The sequence below is a fragment of the Patiria miniata genome, unplaced genomic scaffold, assembly GCF_015706575.1.
Source record: "Patiria miniata isolate m_02_andy unplaced genomic scaffold, ASM1570657v1 HiC_scaffold_14, whole genome shotgun sequence".
In the NCBI taxonomy this organism is placed as follows: Eukaryota; Metazoa; Echinodermata; class Asteroidea; order Valvatida; family Asterinidae; genus Patiria; species Patiria miniata.
The window spans coordinates 2,340,012-2,367,890 of record NW_024037052.1 but is presented as its reverse complement, the minus strand read 5'-3'; the positions used below and the strand labels follow the sequence as shown (position 1 = coordinate 2,367,890).

Genomic DNA, 27,879 nt, shown 5'->3' with positions numbered 1-27,879 from the left:
TTTACTTAAAACCCTAACTCCCTAGGATGATTTACTAGGAACCTTCCTCATCCCTACAAATTCCAACACCCTGTGCTATTAAACTGTGCACTAAACAGCCGGACTCCACCATTAGGGTTTTAAGTATAAGAGGAAATGAATTTTGAACAATTAATGTGTAACCCAAACAAATTTAAGCAAAAGTCAAAAGTAGCCTGACCAATTTCGAATATACTTTGCAGTTAAAAAAATACTCCTGTATTTATGGAGGGGGGATTTCTTATTTGTCAGAAACGATCCACAGTATAACAAAGCAAAGGAATATGTGAATTTTTCCCAGACCAACTTCTCATGTATTCAGAATATTTATACTGCTCATGCAAGTCCATTAAAAAAACAATTAATGTTTAATTACAACTTTGTTAAAAAAAATTCCCCACATACATACAAAATAGTAATCTACACCTCACTATAAAAATACTGCATAACAACTACTATAAATACTGCCCATTGGTTTCAGCCTATTAAACAAGACTAACATGATTGATCTTGCTACCTACAGCAGTATACCTGTCTTCTATGACCTGGTCTATGTCAACACACACATGTATTACTATCTGTGGTGTCTGGTTTTTGCTCTGTGACATTCACAGGATTTTTTTTTGTCCAAACATTTGCACCAGAATACATGGAATATGTAAAAAAAAAAAAAAAAAATCTTTCCTGACTGCCAATCCAAGTTATTGGTCTATCCTGTGTGTGTCTTTGTAGTGCCAATGCCAACAGATACAATTTCGAGGAATCATAAGTGGCATATTGAGGCATACATGAATGAACCTATCGCAATGGTTGTATTTCTCAAATGCAAGCAGATCTCCAAGAATATTTTCTTCACAAAGGCCAAATCTGAACGTCATGAAGACAAAGCCAAGGGATAATAAACAACAGGCATACTGCATGCACGTCACGGATTGTAATTGTAATAATATCAATAGTTAAAAAAACAAAACAAAGGCAGCTTCAGTTGTCTTTACACGATAGTAACAATATCAAACAACTAACGGGTTACATAAATACAATAAAAATGAGTACAGAAAATAGAAAACTATCCACTCACACCACTTTAAGAGTGATTAACAGCCAGAGCTAGAACTGTTGGGTAGTTGTTTATATACAACGGCGTAGTTCAGCAGATATAGAGTACAATGATCACTAGATGGCAGTGTTACTAGCAAGGTTGTGCAATGAGATATCTGATGAATTAGATCTAACACGATCAACATGCAGATAAATAAAAAGCAGGGTAAGTTACTTTTTTTGTGCATGACTTTGTGCACTCTCTTAAAGAAGATGGCCAAGTTTCCTTCAAACAGTACTGCAATGAAAGAGTTAGTGCAGAGTTTCTTTCCTGAAATGTCCTCTCTTACGAACCGCGGCTGAAACCCAATTCGCATGCGGTTTGTTACTGAGGTGAACAAGCAATTTTTAATGGAAGACTCCCAATGGAAGACATTAAAAAGCAACAGTTCATTAAATTTATGACTATTCTTCGTTTCAGATTCTTTGACTCAAAAGAGCGCTAATGTAAAGGTGATAAATTGAAAGTTTTGAATTCAAAAAGGGCCAAAGTGACGATCTGCCCACCAGCCCTGCCTACTAGCAAGAGGGTTACAATGGGGTTTTATCATTGCCTCAGTGACAAAAAAAGCTCTCTCTGTAACTGTTCTCGCTGTTTGTTTGTTTGTGTCTGGAACAAGTACCAGATGTTTAATGTTCAATTGTGTTTATGTGAAAGAAGCAAACCAAGTGGTGGGAAGAATCTGAACCGAGACCATGAAAGGCAGTTTGCCTTGACTAGGTTCCCTTGCATGTTCGGTAATATTCCGAGCGTTCTTGGATATGTTGTAGTAAGCCCATCATCCTCATGTTAAGGGCCTCAATCTCTGCTGATAGATCCACCATCGTGTTCTGGTTCAGCTCAAAGACACCTTGCATCCCTGCAGAAGTAACAAAATGAAATCTTTGAAAATGACCTAACTTCTATCTGAACAACCTGGGGAACTGGCACACACTGAAAACCACTGCACTGTGAACAAGTGATCCAAGATAGCTCTACCATGTTTACTGTGAGCCATTGCAAAAACTCACGCCTGAAAAAACAGACATGAATCATTGACATATGAATGCCCATTCTTGGTAAAGCTTGAAATAGAGATACGATTTTTTTTTTAAATGTAGGCTTGTTCCCTTTTTTGTTTAAAATAAATAAGACTAAAATATGTACTGCACAAGTTTAAGATTGTGATTTTGCCTCTGAATGTGATTTGAGAAGAGGTAACAATTTGAGAAATGCATAACCAAAACCTTACCAAGCAGGTTTTTTTATTTCACCTTCTTCACAAACTTCAAATGGGCATAGTTTGCCAAGGATAGTTCATTTATCAATTATTGACTGCTGTGATGGGGGATATGACGTTTTGAAAACCCGAGGGGCGCATAGCACCCGAGGTGAAGCTATGCGCCCCGAGGGTGTTGAAAACGTCATATCCCACATCACAGCAGTCAACAATTGTTTTGTTATACCTCTGTCTTGGATTCTTTGGATTTTGATGTAAAAATCACGAAAACAAACGGCAGTAAACACAACAATCATGATAATCTAACGGCAACTCACATGCATGTCGCGTGCTCAGCTGATCGTCTGGCTAGTTCGCTGTTCCCAATCATGCGTGAAAACATGGTGGAAATAGCATGGGTACCAACGATACAAGCGTTTCACACCATACATACCGTACGTACAAAGTCATAGCACACTCCCTGTGGGATATTGTGTATTTGATATCCCATATGGAGTGTGCCATGACTTTTTATAAACACAACACGGGATCTTTCTAGGCCAATGAAAATACAGTATTCAAGACAGAGGTATAACAATTCCAAATATTACACTGTCACTGTTAAGTGTCTGTTTTAACAGAATGCAAGACATTGAGGGTCCCATTTCTAAGCCACACAGCACCATCAACAGATTATGCAAAAAGTAATGGCAAGATTCTTAGTGACGACTTACTGTTGAGATCCTCCAGCTGACTACTGACTCTCTCCTGGAATTCTACGGCCTCATCCTTCAGCATCTCTGCTTTAGCCTTAGCATCGCTGGCCTCCTTGGATTTGGTCATGACTTGGTCCGATGTCTGGTTGAATTTGGTTTCCAGCTCACCAACACTCTATCGTCAGCAGTGGATTGAACATGAGAACAAGTTCAGTTTCATTTTGATGTTAATAAAACAAACTTATTTTCGTATATATTTCAAGCACACCCCTTGTCCATCCCGGCAGAGTCCCTTGCAGACTCAAGCTAATCCCCTTCAGTAAACCAACTTATCCAATCTTGTACCTCAGCTACCCCTCACCTTTCCCACTTCATACCTCTTTTCTATAAGCTCAGATGACCCAGAGTGTACCAAACACATTTTTACTCTTTACCCCCCCCCCATATCCCCACTCACACATTTTCATATCAAATTTTACCCTTTTCCACCCATACTTAGGGGTCATTCAAAATTTTTGATATTTTTAAATTTAGATTTTTGTTCCAAATTGTTTTGACCCACCCACCCACCCACCCAATTTTCAATCTTAAAATATTGATTTTCCATTCAATAAGAAACGTAATGAATGTCCAGTTCAGTGACGGCGGAATGCAGCTGCAGTCCTCAGTCCGTAGTCAGTACCTTTGCAACAACACGGCCCACTGGCATTCCCGTACGTATAGGGAATCAACCTTGAAACACACGTAAAACTAGTCCATTATAAACGGTAATAATAAGTATCAGCTCGCTCTAAAAAGGCGTAAAAAGTTGTAATGACCCCATTATTCATGAAGATTATTCAGAAATTTCCGTCGTTTTTGATAGAAAAATAATTAAACTCTTAGCTCGCGCTTTCCAGACATGTGAGAGCTGCCATGTCCATTGCAAGCAGATATACCATGAGCATCCAGGCAGGTTGCCTAAGTAGTCTTGAACACAAGTAGGTTGTCGCGATTCGTAACCGACACTCGTGGCGGGTATTAAGGCAAAATGAACCTGGTATCCCGCTCCATTTGTACAGCGCACTGATTGTACGCATGCATGCCATAAGTCTAACTTCACTGGTCCCCATGCATAAGGTGCTCCGATGGACGTATACACAATACACGGTCCATTGTACATGTACCGGATGCATACTGTACCTGTACGGTACAGGCAAAGGGTTTACGAATCAGTCGGAACGCAGAGAGTTGAATTGGCAAGTCAAAAGAGCTATTTTCTATCTTTTTAATTGAAAAAAGTGAATTTCGATTAACAAAAAATTCAATAAATAAATTTGACCCACCCGTCCACATTTTCGATAAATTTTTTTAAAAACATCGACAATTTGAATGGCCCCTTATCCCTATTCCCAACTACATCAGATACCTTTTAAGCCTGTTTTATAGCCAAACCGATCCCTTGTTTACCTCAAGTTTACCTCACATGTACCTCATTTCATCCCCTTGTACACTCCTTAATAACCCATATGCGTAACCCCATCAGATAACCCTTTTTTTGCACCTGACCTCCTTGTGTACCCCAAGTTGTTACACAATTCTGTAAGCCCAGCTGTGGCTCCCTTCTGTAACCCAACTGGAACCCCCTTCTGTACCCCAAGTTGTTACCTGATTCTTTAACCCCAGCTGTGACCCCTTATGTAATCCCAGATGTGACCCAGTTCTGTACCCCAGCTGTAACCCCAAGCTGTGGCCCCCTTTTGTAACCCCATTCTGTAACCCAAGCTGTGACCACCTTCTGTACCCCAAGTTGTTACCCGATTCTTTAACCCCAGCTGTGACCCCCTTATGTAATCCCAGATGTGACCCAGTTCTGTACCCCCAGCTGTAACCCCAAGCTGTGACCCCCTTTTGTAACCCCATTCTGTAACCCAAGCTGTGACCACCTTCTGTACCCCAAGTTGTTACCTGATTCTTTAACCCCAGCTGTGACCCCTTTATGTAATCCCAGCTGTGACCCAGTTCTGTACCCCAAGCTGTGACCCCTTTCTATAACCCCAGCTGTGACCCCCTTCTCTCCACTGACCTGCACAGCTTGATCAGCATCAGCATCAGCATTATTAGCAAACTCGGAGGCTTCCCTGATTTTCTCTTCATTATCTGTGAATTTGCCTTGGACTCTCCTCAGTTGTTCCTCCATCTGGGTCAGTTTCTCTTCCAGCACATCAGCCTTATCAATGGCAGCAGTAGCCTCCGACTCAATCTGCAATAAAAAAAAAAACCCCAAATGCAGTCAACAAATAGAAACGAATGCAGTGACAATAAACAAGTTTATTTTATAAGATGCACATGTGACTTCAAGCCCAGTTGGTACTTCTCACAAATGCCCATAGTAACTTTGCAATCCAATAAACCTGTGACCCAATTTCACTAAGTTAGTGGCAAGCCCTTATAGCTACATTGTAATGGGGAAATGTGTCATGTGCCAGCTTTTAAAATATAATATGGACAAAGAAAATCACTATAATTGTCAATAGTTTTTGATTCCACCTAAAGATAACGGGTCACACACTGCAACTAGCTTAAAATGCAGTGCTTTCAATCAACATGAATACTCATTTTGGTCATTATTTGTCCCTTATTTAAAATAATCGGGGGAAAGGGCTATCCTTTAGTGGGGTGCTGTGGTTCAATGGTTACGGTGTTCGACTCGTGTGCCGTGGTACATGGGTTCGAATCCTGACTGTGGGAACATGGTGCTTGTGCTCTTGAGCAAGGCACTTTACCATTATTGCTTCGTCCTTCGGATGGGACGTAAAGCCGTAGGTCCCGTGTGCTGTGTATATGCACGTTAAAGAACCCAGTAACACTTATCGCTAAGAGAAGGGGTTTGCCCCGGTGTTTCTGGCAGTGGCTGCAATATGCGCCGCAGCACCTTGTAAACCCTTACACATGTTATAAGGCGCTACATAATGGGTCTCATATTTCTCATAAACTTTATTTACCTTTCTTTAACATGTTTAATAATAGACATATCTCCAGCGCCTTGAGTACCTAATAGTTGGTAGATACGTGCGCTGTATAAGACTCTGATATTAAGATTGCTACCATGCATAACAACTGTATCGTTACACTGCAGCCTCAATCAGTCAGGAATATAGACTTTGAACCAACCTGTAAAATGTTGTCATTGGCATCATTGATGTTGCCTGTGGCTTGATCGATAGCCTCGCTGGCTGTGTCCTGAGCTTGGGCAGCCTCGTCTAGTGCAGCCACTACACTCTCAGCCGATGCCAAGACGTCATCCGCAACCTCCCTGGCCTTATCTGCTCTCTCCTTGAGGCGTCTCACCATGTCCAGATCCTCCGCTGTGTCATTCAGGATCTGGTCAATGTTCTCAAGGGTGGCTACTGTGTCCTCAATCTGCTTGGCAAGATCTGCAAAGTCCATGCGAAGGGATTCAATTGCTTAACATTGAATCCTTTTGTAAATCCAGGTTCATTTTCCTGCCTAAAATCAACGTTGGAGAATACTTTTGTAGATGTTGGACTACAAAGCATTTGTCACGCGAGATCATTCCAGCTGATATGAAAAAAATGCCACCTATTATGGAAAGTGTTCCTATTTCCGTCTTCAACATAGACACTTATGACAATAACAAAAGGTGGATCCTAAAATATTTCTTGAATAGCTGTGGAAAGCTAAACAATGACAACAAATTTTTTAAAAACGTGAAAATATTTAGCAAGGCATTTATTATACAGATCAGATTGAACAGCAAGTTCCATGACTCAATCCTTACTTTACTATTGTTATAACTGTGACCATCTAACCGTATACATCCTTTTTGGTGGGAGAGGGAGAATAAAATAGCTTCCTTTTTTGCCTGCATTTATGTCAGTAATTTGTTTTTGCCTGGAAATACGGCGGAAATAGCCAATATTGAATTGCCTGCATTTGTTAAGATATTTTGTTTTATTCATCATTTTATTGATAATTTCATCTGGACATATAACAAACAAATACTTGCTGACCCTGTATTTCCTCGGGAGTGGATGAGATCTGTGTATCCAGAGCCATCCTGGCCACTTGCTGGATCTCAGCCGGAGTCACTCGCTTCTTATCGATGAAATCATTGATGGCTTGCAGTAAGCCAGTCAGGTTGGTTTGTGCACCTTGGGCATCATCTCTAGCCATAGCCGCTGCATCGTAGGCCATCTTGGCTAGGTCTAAGGCTTCCATGGCCTCCTGCTGCACACCGCCCATCTACAATCAAATAACACGGACAAATTTGTCAAACAAATGACACTATCTTGCATTTATTTTTTTCCAAAATTCAATAATTTATAACAATGAAACGTTAAAATTCATAGCCTATGGCTGTTTTTGGAGCTTCACAAATAAAATTATGACATAAAATTTACAACATAAAAATCTAGAATTATCTTTCATAATTATGCTAATATTGTGATTCACTTTCGCCAATTTCCTTGGTTATTATAACATTTTATAAACACAAAACTTACGTAGCTTGATCTGAGATAAAACTTAAAATTCTGAAGGCCAGAATGACAAAACTGGCCAAGTGAGATCTCGACAGCAGTTAACAATCTTGCATAATTTCAAGTTATCCAAAAACTTTTTATAAGAGTTAAACACTGACTTTGTGTGCAGCATCTTGCGTCATTCCGATTGTCTCTAACCAGTGGACTCTGTCCACAAGCACTCCTTCAGGGTTTACAAGGAATTACATGAGATTCTTACAGGCACTGCCCTTGTAAGACATTACAGGTTTTGTGCACAACTGGAATAAATGTTGAAATTAACAATGCACCATGCACTGCACCAACTATTAAAAAACTCTCATGCACAGAGCCCACAGGTCAGTCATATGGGTCTCTCTCAAATAGGTCTCTCATACAAGTCTCTCTCACTTCTTACAGATTGCCACGTGCATCGGCATTTACGCGTCAAATTTTCGTGACGCACGTAGGCTGCGCCTTATTTTTAAGGAATTTTAAGTAACACACGAGCGTGTTTAGAACATTTTGCACACTGTGTGCACACACACCTGATGGCGTTGAACACGCAGCTGTAATTTTCCTAGAAAGAAGGCATCCTACGAGAGCTATCCATTGATTCAGCCATTCTACTCACCTCTGCTAGAGTGCCATCTGCCTGCTCTTTCTTCTTCTGGAATTTGTCGTTAGCCTGAGTCGCTCGGTCCAAGGCCACCTCAGACATTGAGATAGAGCCCTCACAGCCCAGACCTCCACAGAAGTCGCAACCAGCCCCACCGCATCCCCCACTGCAGGTGTCACCACGTCCACCACACACCTACAACAGAACAAGCACAAAACCATTACAAATATCCGTTTCTGATTCTGTAAGCAAAACATCAGAACATAAGCTGTACGCAAAAAGTCATTGCATGAAAGCTTATGATGCAATATTCCTGTTCAAAAAAATGAGAACGATGATGAGACAATTTTTAAACACAGCAACCACCATTACGCCATTCAATCACAACTTTAGTTGAGAATCAAGATTATTTTAGTTTTTAGAGGAGATAGTTAGGAAAACTGAAGATCATCTTTAAATTAAAATGCCTTCAAACCAAACTTGTTCCGCCAGTTGAGTACGGGCTGCATCCTGAATATTTTGGCGATTGCTAGTGTACAAATATTGAGTGGCTCAGCGTGGAATTTTTCCAGTTCACTCGGCTTCGCCTCGTGAAATGGAAAAGTCCAGATTTTACCTTGCGATAATATTCCTCCCATTTCACAATTTAAAGCTACTCAATATTTGTTTTATATAACTGACATATAGATCCTTGTCATTTGATATATTTGAACTTTTATTTCAATAAAAACTAGAGGAAAATGTATTTCTCTCTTCCAACCACCCCTTTACGAAAATGTTTGAACCCAACGCTGTAGTGCTGGCTCTTTGGAACAATACGCACTACGCGCAACGCTGAACGCGCACACCAGCATGCATTTGCACACAAATACCGAGTCATGGAACAAGAATGATCCTAACTGTTCAATAGTATTTCCCATTCCCCATGGGTGGATAGTACTTTTTGAGCCGCGGCGTGAATGGGAGCAAAAACGAATGTCACGTGATGCGAGTTCCACCAATCAAATGACAAGGATCTGTATGTCGGTTATATAACACAAGTTTGTGAGAAGTGACTTCAGCTGCTTCACATAGGCATATGTGTAATTACATGCTGTAGCCAAGTAATTTGAACACAGCCATATTCCTCAACCTGATTGACTAAATCCTCAATAACTGATCATTTAAATTCAGCTTACTTTCCCATTCAGTTCCCCTAGCCTCGTCATCTACCTCCAAATCCATTCCTGAATTTCAGTTTACTAACTTCTGAATTAATTCTCCCTAGCTGTCCATTCAAATCCCACTGCCCATTCAACTTCAAATTCTCCTTACCTGTTCATTCAGTTCTCCCAGCCTAGCCTCCAATCCAGTCAGTTGATTATCAACTCCTCGCAGCCTGTCTTGATATTCCTGTTGTTTCTGGGCCAGTTCTCTCTCCCTCTCTTGCATGATTCTCTCCACCTCATCCCTGATGACGCTGGATTCAGAGACCACTCCGTCAGCTGCGTTGACTTTTGCCTGGGCAGCTTGGGACTTATTGCGGCTTTCTAAGATACTCTTGAAGGCCCCTGCAGTTACAGTAACAAGTTTGAAATCATCATTTGGTTTGATCTAATATTTCCATTATTTTACTTTTGATTATTTGTCGGATCCCACAAGGTCATAACTATTTTTGTTCAGCTATGAACATATGATTCTGGGATTAATGTTTGAAGGTACTCAAGGTTCGGTGTTCATTTTCATTTGAATACAATACAAATTGTCAGAATAAATAGCACTCCACACTAATGACGTCAATTTTCCTCTGCGCTGTACTTGCGCATACCTCAGATGCTAGACAAACTTTCAAACAATCACGCGCGCACGTGCATGCACATCTGGCCGCATACATCCACATAGAATTGGTGTTGCAAGCGTGCGCGTAATCTTCACACAAGAAGTTTGTACAGCATGCGTGTCTGAGATCCGGGTACTTGCTTCTATTTTTATCCTTTCTGCTGAGTGCTATTGCGAAAAAGATATTAAAAACATCCAGATTCCTTCCATCCAGAGGTTGACACAGTGAGGTCACTAATAAGTGGAAGTTTGCACTGACACTACATGACACTCTTGTAAATTCTTTTCACATTCTGTCTCTGCAAGACTCCATTTATCTCAATTGTTTCGCCCACTCACCTTCCACGTTGGAGGATTCTATGATGACAATCTCATCCTTGAGATCTTCAGCATCTAGTTTCAGATCTAACACCTCAGCTTCCAAGGCATCTAGCTCACGGTTAGCTCGGAAGTTTTCGACTCCTGTTTGTCCGAGATCTTTGTTCACAGTGTCCAGCTTCCGTGCAAGGTCATCCAGATCGGCCCTGGACATATAAATATACTCAATAAATTGGGTTGTGTCCTTTAATTAGCACTACATACTCAGTGCTGGCTGTGAGTCCTCAAAAATTTACAAGCTTATTGGAGTGGGACTCGAACCCACAAACTCCCATCAGGAGGCCATCAAGTAGTCTGAGTATCACCTGTTGTCCACGAAGCCCAGTCTCCGGTCTGATATATATCTTAGCATGCAAATTTATGCGACCCTGCGCGCCAGCCAATCGGAGTCAACTTTACTAAACCGTGACGTCATTTCATTCTGAAATCTGGACTAAACTTTTGATTGGTCAATACAACAACGTCAAGACAACAACGACATAGATCTATAAAAACTAGACAAGCTTAGGGCGGCGTACACGTATCAAGTAACATAATAAAGAGTGCGTGACAGCAGCCTTTCAATTTACAGCATATTATTGTCGTGTCTAGGTGATGTCTATGATGCAACAACGGGTGAATGACCGAAGACCCGATATAGAAAGTGCCTGCTGATTGGTCAAAATATAGAGGTCAGGAGGTGATTGTCTTGCAGAATTAATCAGCGAATCTGATCAGATATCACAGACTAGTCAACAAGTAGCAATCTTGGACAATTCTTGCTCAACCTACCTGACTTGATCCAGGTCATTATGCAGCGCGTCCACGTCATCTTCAGACACGCTAGGGTCAGTCAGCAGTGACTCCACCTGCTGTAGTTTACCCTCCAGACGATTGAACTCATCATCATAGGCAGCTGTGGCTCCTGTTGATTTGATATTACGAGCTCGCTCCAGCAGTTCCTCAGTTTGCACTGTAAACATCATAATTATTTCAACTTCATGAACAACAAACACATGTAAAATGTCAAAGTTAGATTCTTTGCAACTCCGCAAAAATAAACTTACATCTACAGCAGCTTTTGTACCAAAAATACCTTAGTTTTTCAATATTCAACTACAATTCTGCCTAGACAGGCAACCAAGTTCAGGAATATTGTTCCCAAACTTTGCAACTATCATTTTCTGATTTCTATCTATACCTTTGATTCTGCAAATCCATGTACAATTACTTGCATCCAATTTTTTGACAATTCGTCAATAACCCTCAAAGGAGCTTTTTTCTTCATTCTTTTTCAGGAACATACCTGTTTGGCCTCAGGATCAGTAATCCTGAGAATTTGTTGAAGTGGAAAGAATTTAACAAAGACTAATGAATAAACTTCAAACAAACAAACAAACCAACACTAACTGATAAAAAGAAGTGGCTTTCTGGAGGCATACCATTACTTTGCAAAATATTTGACCTACATCAGGGCATAAACACTCTGGTAACCTGAAGTTATAGACAGCGGTACCCAATATTAACTGCTGTTGGATTATGGATACACTTTTGTAGTCATATCAAGTGAAATTAGTGCAACATTTAACCCTTTCATGCCCACATTGTTTATTGACAAAGCTCTCCCAAGGACCAAATTGTTTGCTCAGTCATGCGGAAATCACTAGAGCGTGAACAAAATGAGCACGAGTCAAAAACTCACTTTTTTCAACGCAGATTTTCATTGCCAAGGAGTGATTAAAATCATAAATGTTGTGTGTAAAGTTTGTTCCTTGAACCTTACTCTTTTATGTGATGTAAAAATGAAGTCCATACGTGCAAATATAAGAAAGTTATGCCTTTTTGTTCATCTGGTCCCAATTATCAAACTGCAAGCCATTTCACCACATGACCAAATGGCACTCCATACCTCAAATTGTGCGTGGATACTTCTGAAGCACTTTTCTCATTTTTTTGTATGGTAACACTATGAATAAACCACACCAATAGAAAGATCCGAAAACACTCTTTCAGCTGGTATATAGTTGATGTATGGGCGGCCAAACATATCAACATGCCGCCTTTCTGAAAAGTAGTAAATATATCTGTGTTGAGGGTGTTTTGTGTGTGGTTTCCTGGTCGACTAAAGTCGCCCATGGGAACCAGCAGGGGGCTACTTCTTGTCGACAAAAGTCGCCCATGGTAAGGAAAGGGTTAAGGGGGAAAAAACGGTTGGTCAAAAAAAAAAATCCATTTATCCTTAATGATTTCTTTCCAAGGATAGTTTGTGTTTTACCTCTGAGAGCATTGATAATTTCATCCCAGTCATCAAAGCATTCTCCACAGGGTTCACAGTTAGGCACCTCGCCTGTGGTACCATGAGCGCATCTATCACAGTACTTGCCAGTCACCCCTGGCCGACACACACAGGATCCATCACCGTTACACTGGAGGCTTTCTGACCCTTGAGCGTCACACTGACATCCTGTGTAATCAAAAGGTCAAACGTTTAAGGATCCATGCAATGAAGTGTTCTTAGGAAAATATTTTGAGCAAGTTTCTACTCTTCTTAAATGTGTGCAAAATCTTTGACATCCCTTTCTGGTTACTTTATTGCAAAGTGCACTTCTTTAGACATTTAAAATTCGCCATGCTTTTCTGGACAACTGTTGGCGCTGTTGCTGTGATGTCATTTCAGGAAGACATTGTTCAATTTATGCGTTTTCTGTTAAAACTGTGAACCCAAAAATTTGCTCATTGAAAACATCTGTGAGAAAAGTTTGCTCATTGGCTTACTGCCATGTATGGACACAACAACGAATCACCAAAGAAAAGAAAATCTGCAACAGCAAAGTATCCAAAATTCTGGCAACTTTTGGTGCTGAAATAGCTGTAACATTGAGGTTTCTGCCTGAAATGACATCACAATTTTTTTCACCAAAATACCCTTGAAAATGGCAAAATGAAAATTGAAACTAGGGTTAATGAGACACAAAGGTGCACTTTCTAGGATTGCATTAAAAAATATTACATGGGCCCTTTAAAGGTTGTTTGGCAATCAAGGGAATCCACTTTACAGGGCGAGTCCAAAAAACGAAACCCAAATGTTGGGACCATTGTTTTAGAGAAGTTCTGCATGTAGCACTTTCAAAATCTAGGATATGAAAGCCCAATTCATAAACTTTCTTTTAATACGAGTATCATTCAAATCGCTCATGTACTTTTCAAGTTAAGGAGTTTTAAACACAACCACCGTTTTAAAGTTCTGTCCACAGATCACAAAAAAGTGTGTGTTCTTTCAGCAAAACGAAAACAATTCACACACATCCTTATGTGATTTGTTTTCGTTTTGCTGAAAGAACACTGAACTTTTTGTGATCCGTGGACAGAACCTTAAAACGGCGGTTGTGTTTAAAACTCCGTAATTTGAAAAGTACATGAGTGATTTGACTGATTTTTGTACTAAAAGAAAGCTTGTGAAATGGGCTTTCGTATCCTAGATTTTGAAAGTGCTACATGCAGAACTTCCCTAACACAATGGTCCTGACATTTGGGTTTCATTTTTTTTTACTCACCCTGTATATGCATGCTCCTCAGTTCTAATACTCCACGTGTCAGGTTACAAATAAACTTACACCCATCCATTGGTAGGCATTTACAAAGTCTGTGTATAAGTACCTTCTCATAGGTAACAAGAAGAAGGAAAAAAGTCAATGCAGAGCACTACTCTGGTGACTGAAGAAATAAGAACACTATCTCCTCAGTATAGGCCACACGTCACCCTCTTAATTCACACACAGAGCCCATAAACAAAGTAATGCTCTTTGCTTTCAAAGGGCTTAGCTTTATTCTGTAGGGCTACTAAGCAACTACATCTTCTGATTGGTACTTCATTTAATAAACGTGCTGGGCAAGAATCAGCTGGGAACCAGCTAACAGATGTACAAATCAAACAGATTGCTTTTCAAAAGTCCAATATATCTGTGCTCACAAAGGTTGTGTGTTTAGATGTTCCGAAAATCAGCCCCAATTTCAAATGCCTTAAGTACAGCCCTTGAGAGAATATTCATCTGAGTTTGACTTACGTTCACATCCAACCAACGGATCACCAAAGAAGAGACTTTCACATTCACAGCAGGTACGGCCACCAAAGCCAGGTTGGCATGTGCACTGGCCGGTGAACTGAAGACAAAGAGACCAAAAAAAAAATGGAAGCGATTGTTTCTTATATTTTACAGGATTACAGATTTAATAATTTGGCCAACTGTGCTCTGGTTCATGCAAACAAGTGCTGTTTACTACCTTGTAAGCAGGGGTGAGATTGGGGGGAAATGAAAATCCATGAGATAATTGGCAGAGGGTCTATTTGCCTAAAGGTACCGCTTAAAATACCAGTTTTTGTGATTTGGGATTTACAAAAACCTTTTAACTTGATATTAGTTTTTTGGTCAAATCTCAGGAATTCTGGAAAATTGTAACAACTTTCACCACCGTGTAAGATCTGCAAAATGTGAAATGACTTCACAAAGAATTCACATGTATTTTACAACAGCATTAGCAAGGACTTCAGTGGTCTAAAAATGGATGTGTGATGTCACCTGTCAAGCAAGGACTACAGAATGGGGTTCTGAACCAAGCAAGGCATGGTGTCCATGAGCAAGATACTCTACCACAGTATGAACTGCCAGTATGTGCACAAATTTACCCTCAGCTATACAAAGTGCAAGACATTCCTATTACTGAAGGACACTGAAATACAATTTGTGTTGTGGGCTCAGGCTCATGTACATTCTTTTTACGGAAAAACGTTTCGGACTTTGGTTGAAACTACTGTCACGCATGTTTCACACACTATGCAGGCATAATCCAATACAGACATGTGATGGCTCCAGTGAGTCGGTCACAGGAATATCTACAGATTCAGCACAGAGTCTATTCAATGGTCATCCATGAATACAGTGTTGCCGACTTAGGCTGAATGCAGTTCACAACATACTCACTGGAAACCGAGAAACAATTTTTGGACCAAAGAAAACCAATCCTGTCATTTCAAGGTTTAAAAAAAGGCTTGCAACTGGGAATTTAGAAAAAAACGAGGAAAATTCCAAACCATACAAAACTTTGTACAGTATTTTTCAATTTGTAATGGCATTCATGAGAAGTAAAAAAAACGAGGAAACCAGCTGATCCGAGAAAAAGTTGCATGCCTGTAAAACCGGTAAAACGTTGTGGCGGCTTTTATTTGTTTCTTACCTCATTACACTGTGTAGAAAGGGAGCCATATTGACAGCAATCACAGGCCTCACACCCTGCACCACTAGCTAGCTTCCAATGGTCTGGGGCACACTGGTCACAGGTCTGTCCAACAACGTTAGGCAGGCATGGGCACTTGCCAGTCACACGGTCACACACGCCACAGTTGTTGTTCAGATCACAGATACTCAGATCAGTACCAAGGAAATTACAGTCACAAGCTAGGAAAATCAAAAACAGCTCCATTATTTGTGACAAAAAAATTTAAATTCAGTTTTGAGAAAAGGTCAAATTAATCTTTGGGAACATTTAACTCTTTCAGTGCCAAACTCGTACATGTACGAGGTATATTTGTAAGTACAAAAGCGCCAACCTCGTACATGTACGAGGTAATGTTCGTGCTTAAAATCGCCAAACCTCGTACATGTACGAGGTAGAGTAAACATGTTATCAAAAGGGGGCGCTCTCGCTCTTTCTAATGGTACCATTTTCATGCATGTACGACCTGTATTTATTTTTATATTTGAGTTCTTGTTGAGGGCGTCACACTGAGTTTCGACTTGTTGACAAAATGGCGGCGCCCATAAACCGAACTCGCGTGTTATCTCCAGAGAAAATCAGTGTATTTTTTCGCCGATTTGGAGAGGGAAAGGGATTACTTTTCTGATGCAGAATAATCCATGGATATTTCAGAACTGGATGGTGAGTCAGAAGACGAACATTGGGATACCGATACAATTGATAATGATGGTGCTAAAAGTGACAATCATGACAATATTTATGATAATGAACAGAGTTTGTATGAGGAGGGGTATCAGACGCGACACACGTATATTCTACAAAAGTGCAGAATTCCCCTGTGTTCAGGAGAGTGTTTCAGGGTTTATTACTAGGTGCATGACTAATATTGACTTTTGAAGGTAACAAGAATAAACCAGAGAGCAAGATACAATAAGTTTGGTGATTACAACTTATTTACTTTTTTTTTATAGAATTTTGAATAATAAAAAAAAAAGCTCGAAGTTGGGCACTTCAGGTTTAAACTTTTGAAATGTCGCGGGCACTGAAAGAGTTAATAATTTACAAGAATTGGAATGACGTTGTAAAATGATCATTGTATTAGGAGTTCTGTGTTCTTGGTTTTTCTAATAGACTGGCATTTTGTTTAAACCAATCAAAATTTTTAAATATTCCATTATTGAAAAACTTATGTTCTGTATTAATTGACAAGTCTTCCTGAAATTAAAAAATAAACTAAGTTGAACTGAAAAATAAAAAGCATTTTGTTATTAAGAATGTACTCTTGCAAGACTAGGAATAAACGATTGATCATGGTTTAATTAATGTTGACTTACGTCTGCAGGTTCGCAGTAAGGCATCGCCATAGTAATTTGGTGCGCATTCATCACAATTGAATCCAGCCGTATCATACAGACAACGCAAGCACTGGCCTGTAGTTGCATCACAGTTGCCCGGTGTGAGTGGGTTGGTGTTGCCATTGCAATTACACAAGTTACAACTACCCCCAGGTACTGACGGGTAACCATAGTAGTTGTTGTCACACTGGTCACAACGTATGCCTGATGGGAAACAAAAGTATGTTTACCTTTTGTGTGGAATGTAAGGTAAAGGTAAAGGGGGCAAACCTGTGTTCACAGGAACGGAGTGCTCTTCTCTCTTTCGAAGCGATTGGGCCAGACTCGAGTCAATGAAATGCTGCTGTGGGGGGATCGCCACACCTCCTCCACAGCGAGTCTGTTACCTTCCCAGCATTGAATAATGCCGGTACCCATTTAACACCTGGGTTGAGAGGAGTAATTGAGGTAAAGCGCCTTACTCAAGGGCACAACACGCATGGTCACAGCAGGGCTCAAACCCACAATCTCACGATCATGAATCCTATGCTCTACCATTAGACCACCGTTAGACCACCGTTAGACCACATGTAAATGTCCATGAATGTGGAAAAAGTGACAATTACTTGAAATTTTGATACATATACCTTTGATGTTATTTTGTATCTTTAATGTCTTTAAATTAATCCTTTGTACAAAACACTTACCCAACTCGATTATATTTAAGAGTCTTTGGTTCAACTATGAACAGTTTGCATTTGAAAACCTACATGTATAACAAAATGGCGTGTGACACAGGAAGTGAAAAAAATTTTGTATGTTTTTCTCTTCAAGTGAATTTAAACATAAATCTGTATGAAAAAATGCGTTAAAAGTTAAATTATTAAACCATCAGCATCTCCGCAAAAAAATATGAAATTTTGTCCACACAGTAATCGACCTGACATTTAGGGCAATACAGTGAGTAAACAGGCCAGATGGATTTGGGCAGTGCACTCATAAGCTTGGCAGTTTTAGGGTAGCACAGTGAGTATAAGGCTGGGTGTTTGTGGCAGTGTAGTGAGTATTAGGCCAGGTGGCTTTAAATACGCTGGGTGATTTAGGGATGTACAGTAAGGAACAGTCTACATGGTTTTAAACAGTTGAAAGACATAGTCCATCATTTGTAATTTGTGCATTTTGTTCGTTTGAAGCAACAAAAGTGTTCAAAATCTAATGAAGGATACTGAACAACTAACCTGATGAAGTTTCAGCTCAGCTTCAGCTGTATATTCCGAGAAAAACAGCATTCTAGGATCTCAATTTCAAATCAAAAGTTGCTAAATCATGTTTTGAATTGTTTTGAATTGCAGCTTTACACGATGTCGCGCACTGATCCGACGAATTATAGCAACCGCGCGCGCCTGTGCCTCGTGCCAATGCTTGCGCGCGCTGCGCCGAATAACAAAACGATCTTTCGTTGATTTCTTCAAAATGAGAGCTTGCCAGAAAGAATAATTTCACAGGGAGTTTAGTCCCCTTATTATCTTTCAACCAGTATGTTTTTCAACAATAATTACGCCAGTTACTTTTTGGGATAGCTGCAAATGATGGACTCCAGCTTTAATATGAAGGGTTTTTTTTTGCAGTACAGTGAGTTATAAACTTAGGAAGTACAGTAATGTAGACAAGTGCATTTTTGGTGATACAGTAATGAACCGGTTTGGGGGCAGTAAAGTAACTGAGAAGGTTCAGACCTACCTGTGTATCCTTCCTCACAGATACAGACCACAGTCTGAATGGTCTGATCAATGTAGCAGGTATCAGCAAACTGATGACCACTGCCTTCACCTCCAGGGCACATACAGGGCTGACAAGGCAGATTGGAGGTCAGGGTAGGATCACCGTAATAACCATCTTCACACCTGCACACAACATCACACAAACCGAAATATATCAAGAAGTCAAACTCATTTGAACAGTATTCAAGATATCACTTTTAAAGAGGTTGTGGAATGCTCGAAGACATTTCCGTCATTTTTCGGGTATATGTAGCCTAAGGTGTGATGAAATAAAAACGACTATTGTTTCTGTCATGAAATGAGTACGAAAGGTACTTTTGAGAGCTGTTTTTCAAGTCCTGTCATGCCTGTTTCGACCCGAACGTGCAATTTGTGTAAAAGTCGTCCTTGCGGGCAGCAAACAAAACACAGTAAATCGTGATGTAATAAACAGGACTCCCGAAGCAGAGTAGCATAAACGAGTCCTGTTTATTACGTCACGATTTACTGTGTTTTGTTTGCTACCCGCAACGACGACTTTTACACAAATTGCACGTTCGGGTCGAAACAGGACCTGAAAAATAGCTCTCAAAAGTACCCTTTGTACTCATTTCATGACAGAAACAATAGTCGTTTTTATTTCATCACACCTTAGGCTACATATACCCCAAAAATGACGGAAATGTCTTCGAGCATTCCACAACCTCTTTAACAAACTGCTTGTTACTGACACTGAATTTTGGCAATATGATTCACTAGCCCTGTGCAAAGCTTGTAAGATGTGTTTCTAGTTATCAAAAAACAGAATGGTTAACATGAGCGTTAGTCTCTGTTAGATGTGAAGAAGTTTTCTAGATATCTATGGCAGTTGATCTTTTTTTTGAAATGGAGGATTTTACCTTTCGCAGTAATGGCCGACAGTGGAATCCTGGCAATCTTCACATGATCCTGTACGACTGTTGCAGGTAGGGGCGTGGCCGTTACACTCACAGCGTAGGCAGTTGGGGAAATTCCAGAAGCCAGGAGCACACTGATCACAGGCTCGGCCGTAAGTGTTAGGTATGCAGGCACACTGGCCATTGAAGGGATCACAGAAGTTGTCGAGTGAGCCACGCCCATCACATTCACAGGCTATGGGAGAGGGTTGGAAAAGGACTGTTCTCAAATGGTTCATGGAGTCTTGTTACACCGTGCCAGAGATTTGGATGCTATAAAGCATTTTGGTTTCACATGCTACATTTAATAATTGTTGACTGCTGTGATGTGGCACATGGCATTTTGAACTAAGCCAAGGGTGCTACATGCGCCCAAAGGGGGTTAAGAACGACAAATCCAAAATCACAGCAGTCAACCATCATTTTGTTATACCGTGCCATGAACTACAAAAGTAGTAAATTACATCACCACATCATATGTATGCACACTACATACATGTGTGCGTGCAAGGTAGCTTAATATATGAAGTGTTGCAACACAATGTATATGAGGTAATATACATGTATATACAATGTGGTGTATATGAGGTAAACCGTCATTTTAATAGACTAGAAAAGTGACTGTTTTAAACCAATGAAATTACAGTATCCAAGACATGATATAACAATTGATGGTATGGCATCACAGAGGGTATCAAATTCAAGAAAACGTAGTTGATGACACACTGAAAACATCAGAAATAATTTTTTATTTTGTTTGCTTGATGCATTAAATAACTGTTCTAATGGAGAAATGTCTTTATGAACTTGATAAAAAATCTTCCTTGGTCGACAATGGTTTGTGATAAATTATATAATAAACAAAGCCATCTGCTCCTCGGTAATAATAATTAATTGATGTAGAGTGGCTTGCTCGAGGACACACACATTGTGATTCCTTGTGGAGTTCTCACCATGCACTACATACATGTACTCACCTGAGCATCCATTGGGTCCAAAGCCGTAGGTCCCTGGAGCGCATTGGTCACAGCGACGACCTATGACATTGGCCTTGCATTCACACTGACCACCAAACTCATCACAGATTGAGCTCTTAGAGCCAATGGGATCACAGTCACAAGCTGAAAAAGAAAGAGGGTTTGAAAGAACACTAAACTATTGTGAGATCTTTACTTGTAATCCTTACAGAATACAATGCCTGTCTAAAGCCCCTGTCACACAGTAGCGAACAGAGCTAACTTATGCCTAATGTACTGAACATTTTTTTCGAAATTTGGCAAAGTCCAGATATGCTCAAATTCTCGGTAAAAATCTTCTTTTTTTTTAGCAAACTCCTGACGTATAAGACGAATGCCCAACAAATGAGGAACGAATGCAAAGCGTATAACTAGCGTCCATAGTAACGAATGACAACACATGCGTAGCCTCCATCCAATGAATGCTGAACGTACGCAACGAATGGCCAACGTATGCCTAGCGTGCTGCGGCCGGTCACATGACGTGTCTCTGCTAACCCATAAATACGCTCTCCAAGTCCCCGTTGTCACATTCGTTAGCCATTCGTTGATGACAAACTTTACGTATACATTGGGCATTGGCTATATGACAAAGATCATTGGGTTGGACATATTATGTCCGAACAGCAGACAACGAAGCAACCTACACCCAACGTGCGAAACATTCACACAGCGAATGCTCAGCGTATTGATCACTACGTTGTCGCCCGCTCAAAATTTTGAACATGTTAAACAATTTTCCTACACCCCAGCGCACCGCTGCGAACCCCTACGAACCGCTAACGAATACAACTTATGCCAAACGTGTCTTGAACGAATGACAACTTACACAAACGTACACCCAAATTTCCAAAAAACGTCAGGCACACGTTAGCTCTATTCGCAACAGTGTGACAGGGCCTTATATAAGGTCTTGTGTCCCGTGTATATGATTTCATTTTAAATTGTGTAGCTTTCTTCTAATCAGTCCTGGATACAGACCTTTTGCTACATCACAACTGTACTTTTTTGCCAACAGTTGCATAAATTGGTCATACGAAATGGTGCTCAATGTTTGTAAACAAAGAGAGGTCTATACATTAACTCATGTGGTTACTGTAATCATACAATACGCTATCCCAATAGGTAAACATAATATCCCCGTGTGGTACAGTGCTTTGAACAAAGGCACTAACATCAATCCCACTCCATAATAAGAGCTGTAGAGTAGCTTACCCATGGCACCGTCAAACATCAACGCTGACATACTGAACATGAGTTCTCTGCAGATATCAGAGAGAGGAGCATGAATGGCTGATAGGTGGGCCTCACCACAGCGATAATACTCCCACTGCTCACGCCGGTTCTCCTTGATGTTATCACTGCCGCTGAACATGTCAAAGTTGGTGTTTCGCGGGATGAGTACCACCTACAGGGAACCAGTCAACATGAAATTCGGTTGGTAATTGAAGTAGTTTAAGCATTCCCTTTGGTCAACCATGTGGGCCTCATGATAAAAGATATTTAAAGCTTCTGAATGTTTACTAAAAATATTTCAAATGTTTGGGTTATTTCACATTTCTGGCTTACAAAAAATCCATGTCTTTACACGTACAGAGAAATGTTGATGAACCCTGTTTGTTTACACCAGACGTTGGCAGCTATTTTTTTTGTAAAGCATATAAAGCTATATTTGGTAAAGCAGCCATCAAAGCAATCAAATGAGCCAAAGTTGTCATCATCAGATTAACGCAACCTTTAATGCATATCAAGCACACAGGGTACTTTCATTGGTCGCCATGAAAACACTCAAAAGAGACACCAAGTGATTGGCCCAATGAGGCGACCAATCCAGGTGACCAATTAAAGCGCCCTGTGATTGGTCTGTCTGATGCTAGCCATGAGCTCGTCTGGTACCCTGTTTCCACTGTCCTTCTGAATCCAATATTTTTAGGGGACCCAGGAAACAGTCTAGCCAGGAGCCATGCACAAGTCAATTGTTCCTGAATTCAATATGGTAGCCTCAAAATGGCGAGTGCAACAAGGATATTTCCGAATTGAAGGTGAAATTTCTCTTTTCTTCCCAAAGGAATGTGAACATAACCACCATCATTTGTATTTTCAGGGGCGCATAAGGCAGTTTGAAGACTGTTTTTTGGGTGAAATCTGAAGATTTTGATTGGGGGTACGAGTGAAAATGGTAAAAAAAAAATTATTGGTAAATGCGATAGGGCTATAAATCTCGGACTCTACTATCGCCCGACCATGTCCAATTGCTAAAAAAGGCAATTCGTAGAGTCCTAGTTACTCAGACTAAGCCTAGTGCAGATCCATAACTATTCAGAACAGCAGAGTTTATTACAACAAAGTTTTACATGTACAATACCATTTTGTATCAGCATGATGGCTGTCTGCACATTTTGTCAATCAATCCTTACCGAATCTAGCAGAATCTGGGCATTGGGGTTGGATACTCCGCCTCCAAAGCTGTTGAAATCCACATCAATCAGGTACATCTTGCCTTTCTCAAGACAGAAGGTGGAGGCCAGAAGGCGATATCTGACATTAAAAGGGAAAGAAAAATAATAATACAAAGATAATCAGGCAATTCTATACAGACAGAGCAAATCCATTTTTGGTCCGACATACATGGTAAAGGTTGGAAAATATGCGCAGTCTGAACGTAAATTCATGTAATAGATCCACAATTAATTTGAATTGTAACGTGATCACATTTGGAGCATCATCGCAATTGCCTAACCTCCAGACAGATTCTTGCTCCCATTCTTTCAAAATCTTTCACATAATGGGGGAATGAAGAACATGCTTATAATAAATCTCACGTTACCCTCAAATCTAGCTAAAACCTCTTTTACTGAGCTATGCTGAGCTATCTCTCTCCCAACCTGACGTTATATATCACCGGTTCCTTACCTATTGCCTGATGGTAAACTGGTGGCCAGCAAGTCATCCTGGGGGATAGTGTTACCACAAATACTCTGTGTAGGAATCTCGCCTGGACGCGTCAAACTGATACGAACATCTTCCCAAGTCCCTGCAACCTGAAGACGGATCATTGGAAAATCTTCATGATCAGTTTAAACAAAAGCGACAATATCCATGCCACCCGCTTAAAAATATCAACATGTATATTATCTTATTCTTTATTTTTCTTTTACCATAACAAATTAACCAAAGCCCTCATGAATACGACCTCCAATCAATGTAATATTATCTGTTGATTCGTGTGGATCTGCATAATAAGTCCTTTAGTTCAAGCTGTTGGATTCCGATGATTATGCAGGCTTCACACTTGTTGGATTCCGTAAGATGCTTGCAAGAAAGCAGGGGTTAGGGAAGCTTAGGGGTTAGGGTGAAGGGATCTTGGGCTTTACCAGTGAATAGTGAGTACAATGACTCTTAAAGGGCCTTTCACATTATATGCGCTCTCATAGGAGACCTTACGGCAACCAAAAACATTCAATAAATTTGACAATTGCAGCAAGGACGCAAGAAAATGACAATTTTCTGTATAAAGTGGCCAGAAAATAGCTCAAGCTACGCTCATACTGTGCTCATCCAGTGCTTACGATGCGCTCAACTCGTTCTCTATGCGCCCCTGTCAAGCCCAATTACTCGATCTAGTCGCTGCCGCTGCGCTGCCACTGCGCTCACACTACGCTCGCTGTTGATACGTCCTAGTAGCTCGCGTCGCGCTCTCTATCCGACCAAAATATGCTCACGTGACGTCACTTGTGCTGTATAAATACCACGACAAAACGGTCAATCCGCAGTCCAGTTTCAAATTTATTCGAGTAGTTTATCGCAGTCGAATTACTTTCTCATGGAGACAGCATCGACTGCCGTGAGGTGTTGCGATTGTTTTGAGCATGTTCAAAAATTTCTGCGCTCATTGGAGACCATATGGACCCTCTGGCGCCCATCTGGCGACCTATGTAGTTGTCGCTGCGATCTAGTAGCTGTTGTTGCACCCCAGCCATTTTTCAAGGACACAGTGAGAGCGCATATATGATTGCAGACAGTCTGACAGGGCCTTCAACGACCAATCAAACCTCTGACCATTAACAAATGATCCTAAAAAATACTGATGTTGATTTACCAATGGTTCATAGCGTAGTACAATCTCATAATCACCAGACACAGGGATGTTGTCAACCACAATTTGGATTTGGCCGCCTTCACTGATGCGCAGGAATCCAGAACCAGTCCAACTGATGTAGGAGTTCTCATCACGGATTCGAGTTTCAAGTTGCACAGACTAAATACATGGATAAATAAAAAGCTCTATCAAGCAGATTTTTAGGCAGATAAAAGAACTTTTGGAATCAGATATGGAGGCAAATTTTTTTTTGTGTGTAAACTGTTAGCAATAATGACTTTGAACAAACACTACGGAACTGCCAATTGTCCTTCAATGTCTTATTTTTTGTCTACTCCAAGTTGTCTTGTTGTATGGTCTCAAAGCTAGATTTTTTTTTATCCAACTTTAAAAGGAGAAACATAGATTTAGTGCACCAAATTCCTCAACAAGTTGTGCTTTGGAAATATTGGAGAATTATTTCAGCTGAAGGGCACACACAATTCTTCTCAGCAAGTCTTTCTGATACGCAAGCCTAAGTTGGGGACAAACTTCATGGTTCTACTTCCTGTACGCCAAGAACCTTTGCCGACTTTGACATAAACGTTTGTACTATAAATGTTGAGCATATCTTGTAAGTTAGCATCAAAATTTTGCATCCTTAAATTCTGCGCTTACAAGTCAGCATTCAATTTATATGCTGGCATTTTGTGTTACAAACACAAAATTATACAATAAGCAGAGTCATGAAATTCAGGGCATGAAGGCGGGAACAATGACTTACATCAATCGTCAGGACTCTGGACAGCTCCGCTTCATACATGAAGTAATCCATGAAGGTATAGAAGTAGCCAGACTCCACCTGGTTGCACTGCCTGCCGGTGATATGAGGTCGGCAATAGCACTGCCCAGTCTCACGGTTACAGCTACTGTTATAGGAACCGCCAGGATCACAGTAACAGTACTTGCAACCATAGACCTCCTCACTCAGTCCATAGTAACCATCCTGTAACAACACAACATACAGAGGGTTAGAATAGGTCTCATTACACAACAGGGAAATAAGTGAATGCTCTCCATTCTCGGAGGGTGACTGAGCAAATAGAAACCTCCAATTACAGAGGTTGCACCAAAGATCTACAAAGTAACTGGTCAATTCAGCTGGGTTTTTTTACTAAGAGAATAAATGTGTGCTTGGGAGGTGTTAAACACTATGTTTAAGACCGGTTGGAGTCTGGAATGCTGATATTATCGGTATTCCGGACTCCAACCAGTCTTAAACATAGTGTTTAATATCGACCAAGCACATATTTATTCCCATTGATAAATACCCTTTTGATCAAAATATCAAAACTTTTTGGGCCCAAAAGTCAAAACAAGTCAAAAATTAAAAATTCCCAATGATTTTGTTCTACAATTTTACTTTCTGTTTTTCGAAGCGCACCTCTATATAATGGAGAGTCCAGATCGCGAGTAAGACACAAACAACTCCTTTTATGGGGATTGGCGCTAACTGTGGCAAGTGCGTTGTGAATTTAAGGACTTTGAAATACTGACTCACTGGTAGTATTGCGCATGCTTACGGGATTCCAAAGCACTGAATTTCATAGGAGTCCAAATTTCACGTGACACTGCAAAAGTGTTTAAGACCAGCCAGCCATGTCTTTATCATCTGTTTAAGACCGGCCACATAACGGGCTCTAGATAAACTGTCTTAAGTTTTTATGAATATATTTTATATTTTGCTAACCAAGACACTGTGCAGAGCGATTTTTCTTTCTAAACAACTTTACAGACTTATATCCAGAAAACAATCCAAATTCTGAATGCAGTACTTTTTCTCAGTGATTGCTCTAACACTGTTGCACTCATCTGTAAATTTCCGGTACTTTCTCAATACTTGAAAAGATACAATTATATCACCGACAGTTCATAAAAATGAAAACATATACATTGTATGTATTTAGAAAACATGACCATTTCTGTCTAATACTAAAGTTTCAAGGAGAGTTACCCCTTCTCCTCAGGCCCATAACAGAGTTTGTGCCAAAAGTAGTGCCACATGTAAGCAAAGGTTGTTTATGCTGCAGCGAATGATATCAACTGATTTGCTTTTTAATTCTTCCTGCCTTTTCAGACAGAAATCTCGTACAGGAAGGTACGTCAATTCCGAATTCAAACAGTACCAGACAATTAAAAAAGGTTTGTTATGCTTTGTGGTCATGTCTCATTCTATAAAAAAAAAAAAAAAACCTAAAAGGATGTGTGCAATACCACCAATGGTAAGGGCAATTTCACATTAACACTTTCGTTTACGAAGATTCCTGCATAAAACAGTGTATGGCTGATATCCCGGATCAATTACACAACGAAAAATATCAGCAAAATGTCAGCAAAAATATCAATGAAATAGCAAGCAGGCACAAGGTTAAGTTAACCACAATAAAACACTAAATTTAGCACTGATTTCTACTCACATAACACCGATCACAGTTTCTTCCAGTGACGTATCGCTTACAGATGCAGTTGCCTGTCTGTTTGTCACAGCCTCTATTACCTTCTGTGCCCAGGGTGTTGCAAGTACACGCTATAAACAAACAAATTATATGGGAAAATGTATTCAGTCGACCAGAAGAAAAGATTTATGATTGTAAAAGCTGCCATTGGATGAGTTCCAGGCCTTTAAACATGAACAGCACAATGCAACTCATTAAAGTTTGTTCAGACCTCTTATTTCATTCATTTGGCAGGCTTTACAAAGTGAGTGACTTCCAAATCCAGATAGCTGTCTTCATGGAAATTGTTAAACATTGTACATAAATTGTTCAACAGATGTGGGTTTTTCAATGGACAGTTCAAACCACAGAGGAAGTGGGTTTAAAAGTGTGCTATTCATACAACAGAAATGTTGCTCATACATGTACATGCACATGTACATCTAAGCATACATGTACATGTAGGTTTAGGAGATCTTTTCGAAAATCCCTTTTAATATTTTTCCATCTCAAGCTAAGCATACACGAAATCTCTCCCTAGCCAAATAAATAAATTCCACAGTCCTGCCCTTGGCTTGACAATGCTACGGGTCAGCTAGGATGGGTGCCAATGACATCACACCATGGCTACTGCTTGTTATGATACCTCAGCTGCTGACCATATGAGTAAGGTCAAAGGTC

The 27,879-nt window shown here is 40.3% G+C and overlaps 1 protein-coding gene across 1 annotated transcript in view; it reads right to left on the bottom strand.

Moving 5' to 3' along the window:
- Window positions 1-335: 335 nt before the first annotated feature.
- The window catches only part of LOC119721873 (laminin subunit beta-1-like), a 51,970-nt gene continuing 24,426 nt past the window's right edge, over window positions 336-27,879 (bottom strand). Inside the window, exons 8-29 of the mRNA XM_038191807.1 lie at window positions 27,181-27,290; window positions 25,488-25,709; window positions 24,725-24,883; window positions 23,539-23,666; window positions 23,043-23,163; window positions 21,841-22,033; window positions 20,587-20,730; window positions 19,574-19,805; window positions 18,655-18,818; window positions 16,915-17,139; window positions 15,560-15,780; window positions 14,392-14,488; window positions 12,603-12,791; window positions 11,120-11,300; window positions 10,310-10,494; window positions 9,467-9,702; window positions 8,168-8,347; window positions 7,045-7,276; window positions 6,185-6,447; window positions 5,097-5,273; window positions 3,050-3,206; window positions 336-1,976 (exon numbers count right to left, since the gene is read on the bottom strand). Coding sequence (XP_038047735.1) covers window positions 1,834-1,976; window positions 3,050-3,206; window positions 5,097-5,273; window positions 6,185-6,447; window positions 7,045-7,276; window positions 8,168-8,347; window positions 9,467-9,702; window positions 10,310-10,494; window positions 11,120-11,300; window positions 12,603-12,791; window positions 14,392-14,488; window positions 15,560-15,780; window positions 16,915-17,139; window positions 18,655-18,818; window positions 19,574-19,805; window positions 20,587-20,730; window positions 21,841-22,033; window positions 23,043-23,163; window positions 23,539-23,666; window positions 24,725-24,883; window positions 25,488-25,709; window positions 27,181-27,290 — 3,959 coding nt within the window. The 3' untranslated portion in view covers window positions 336-1,833. The remainder of the gene's footprint in view (window positions 1,977-3,049; window positions 3,207-5,096; window positions 5,274-6,184; window positions 6,448-7,044; window positions 7,277-8,167; window positions 8,348-9,466; window positions 9,703-10,309; window positions 10,495-11,119; window positions 11,301-12,602; window positions 12,792-14,391; window positions 14,489-15,559; window positions 15,781-16,914; window positions 17,140-18,654; window positions 18,819-19,573; window positions 19,806-20,586; window positions 20,731-21,840; window positions 22,034-23,042; window positions 23,164-23,538; window positions 23,667-24,724; window positions 24,884-25,487; window positions 25,710-27,180; window positions 27,291-27,879) is intronic.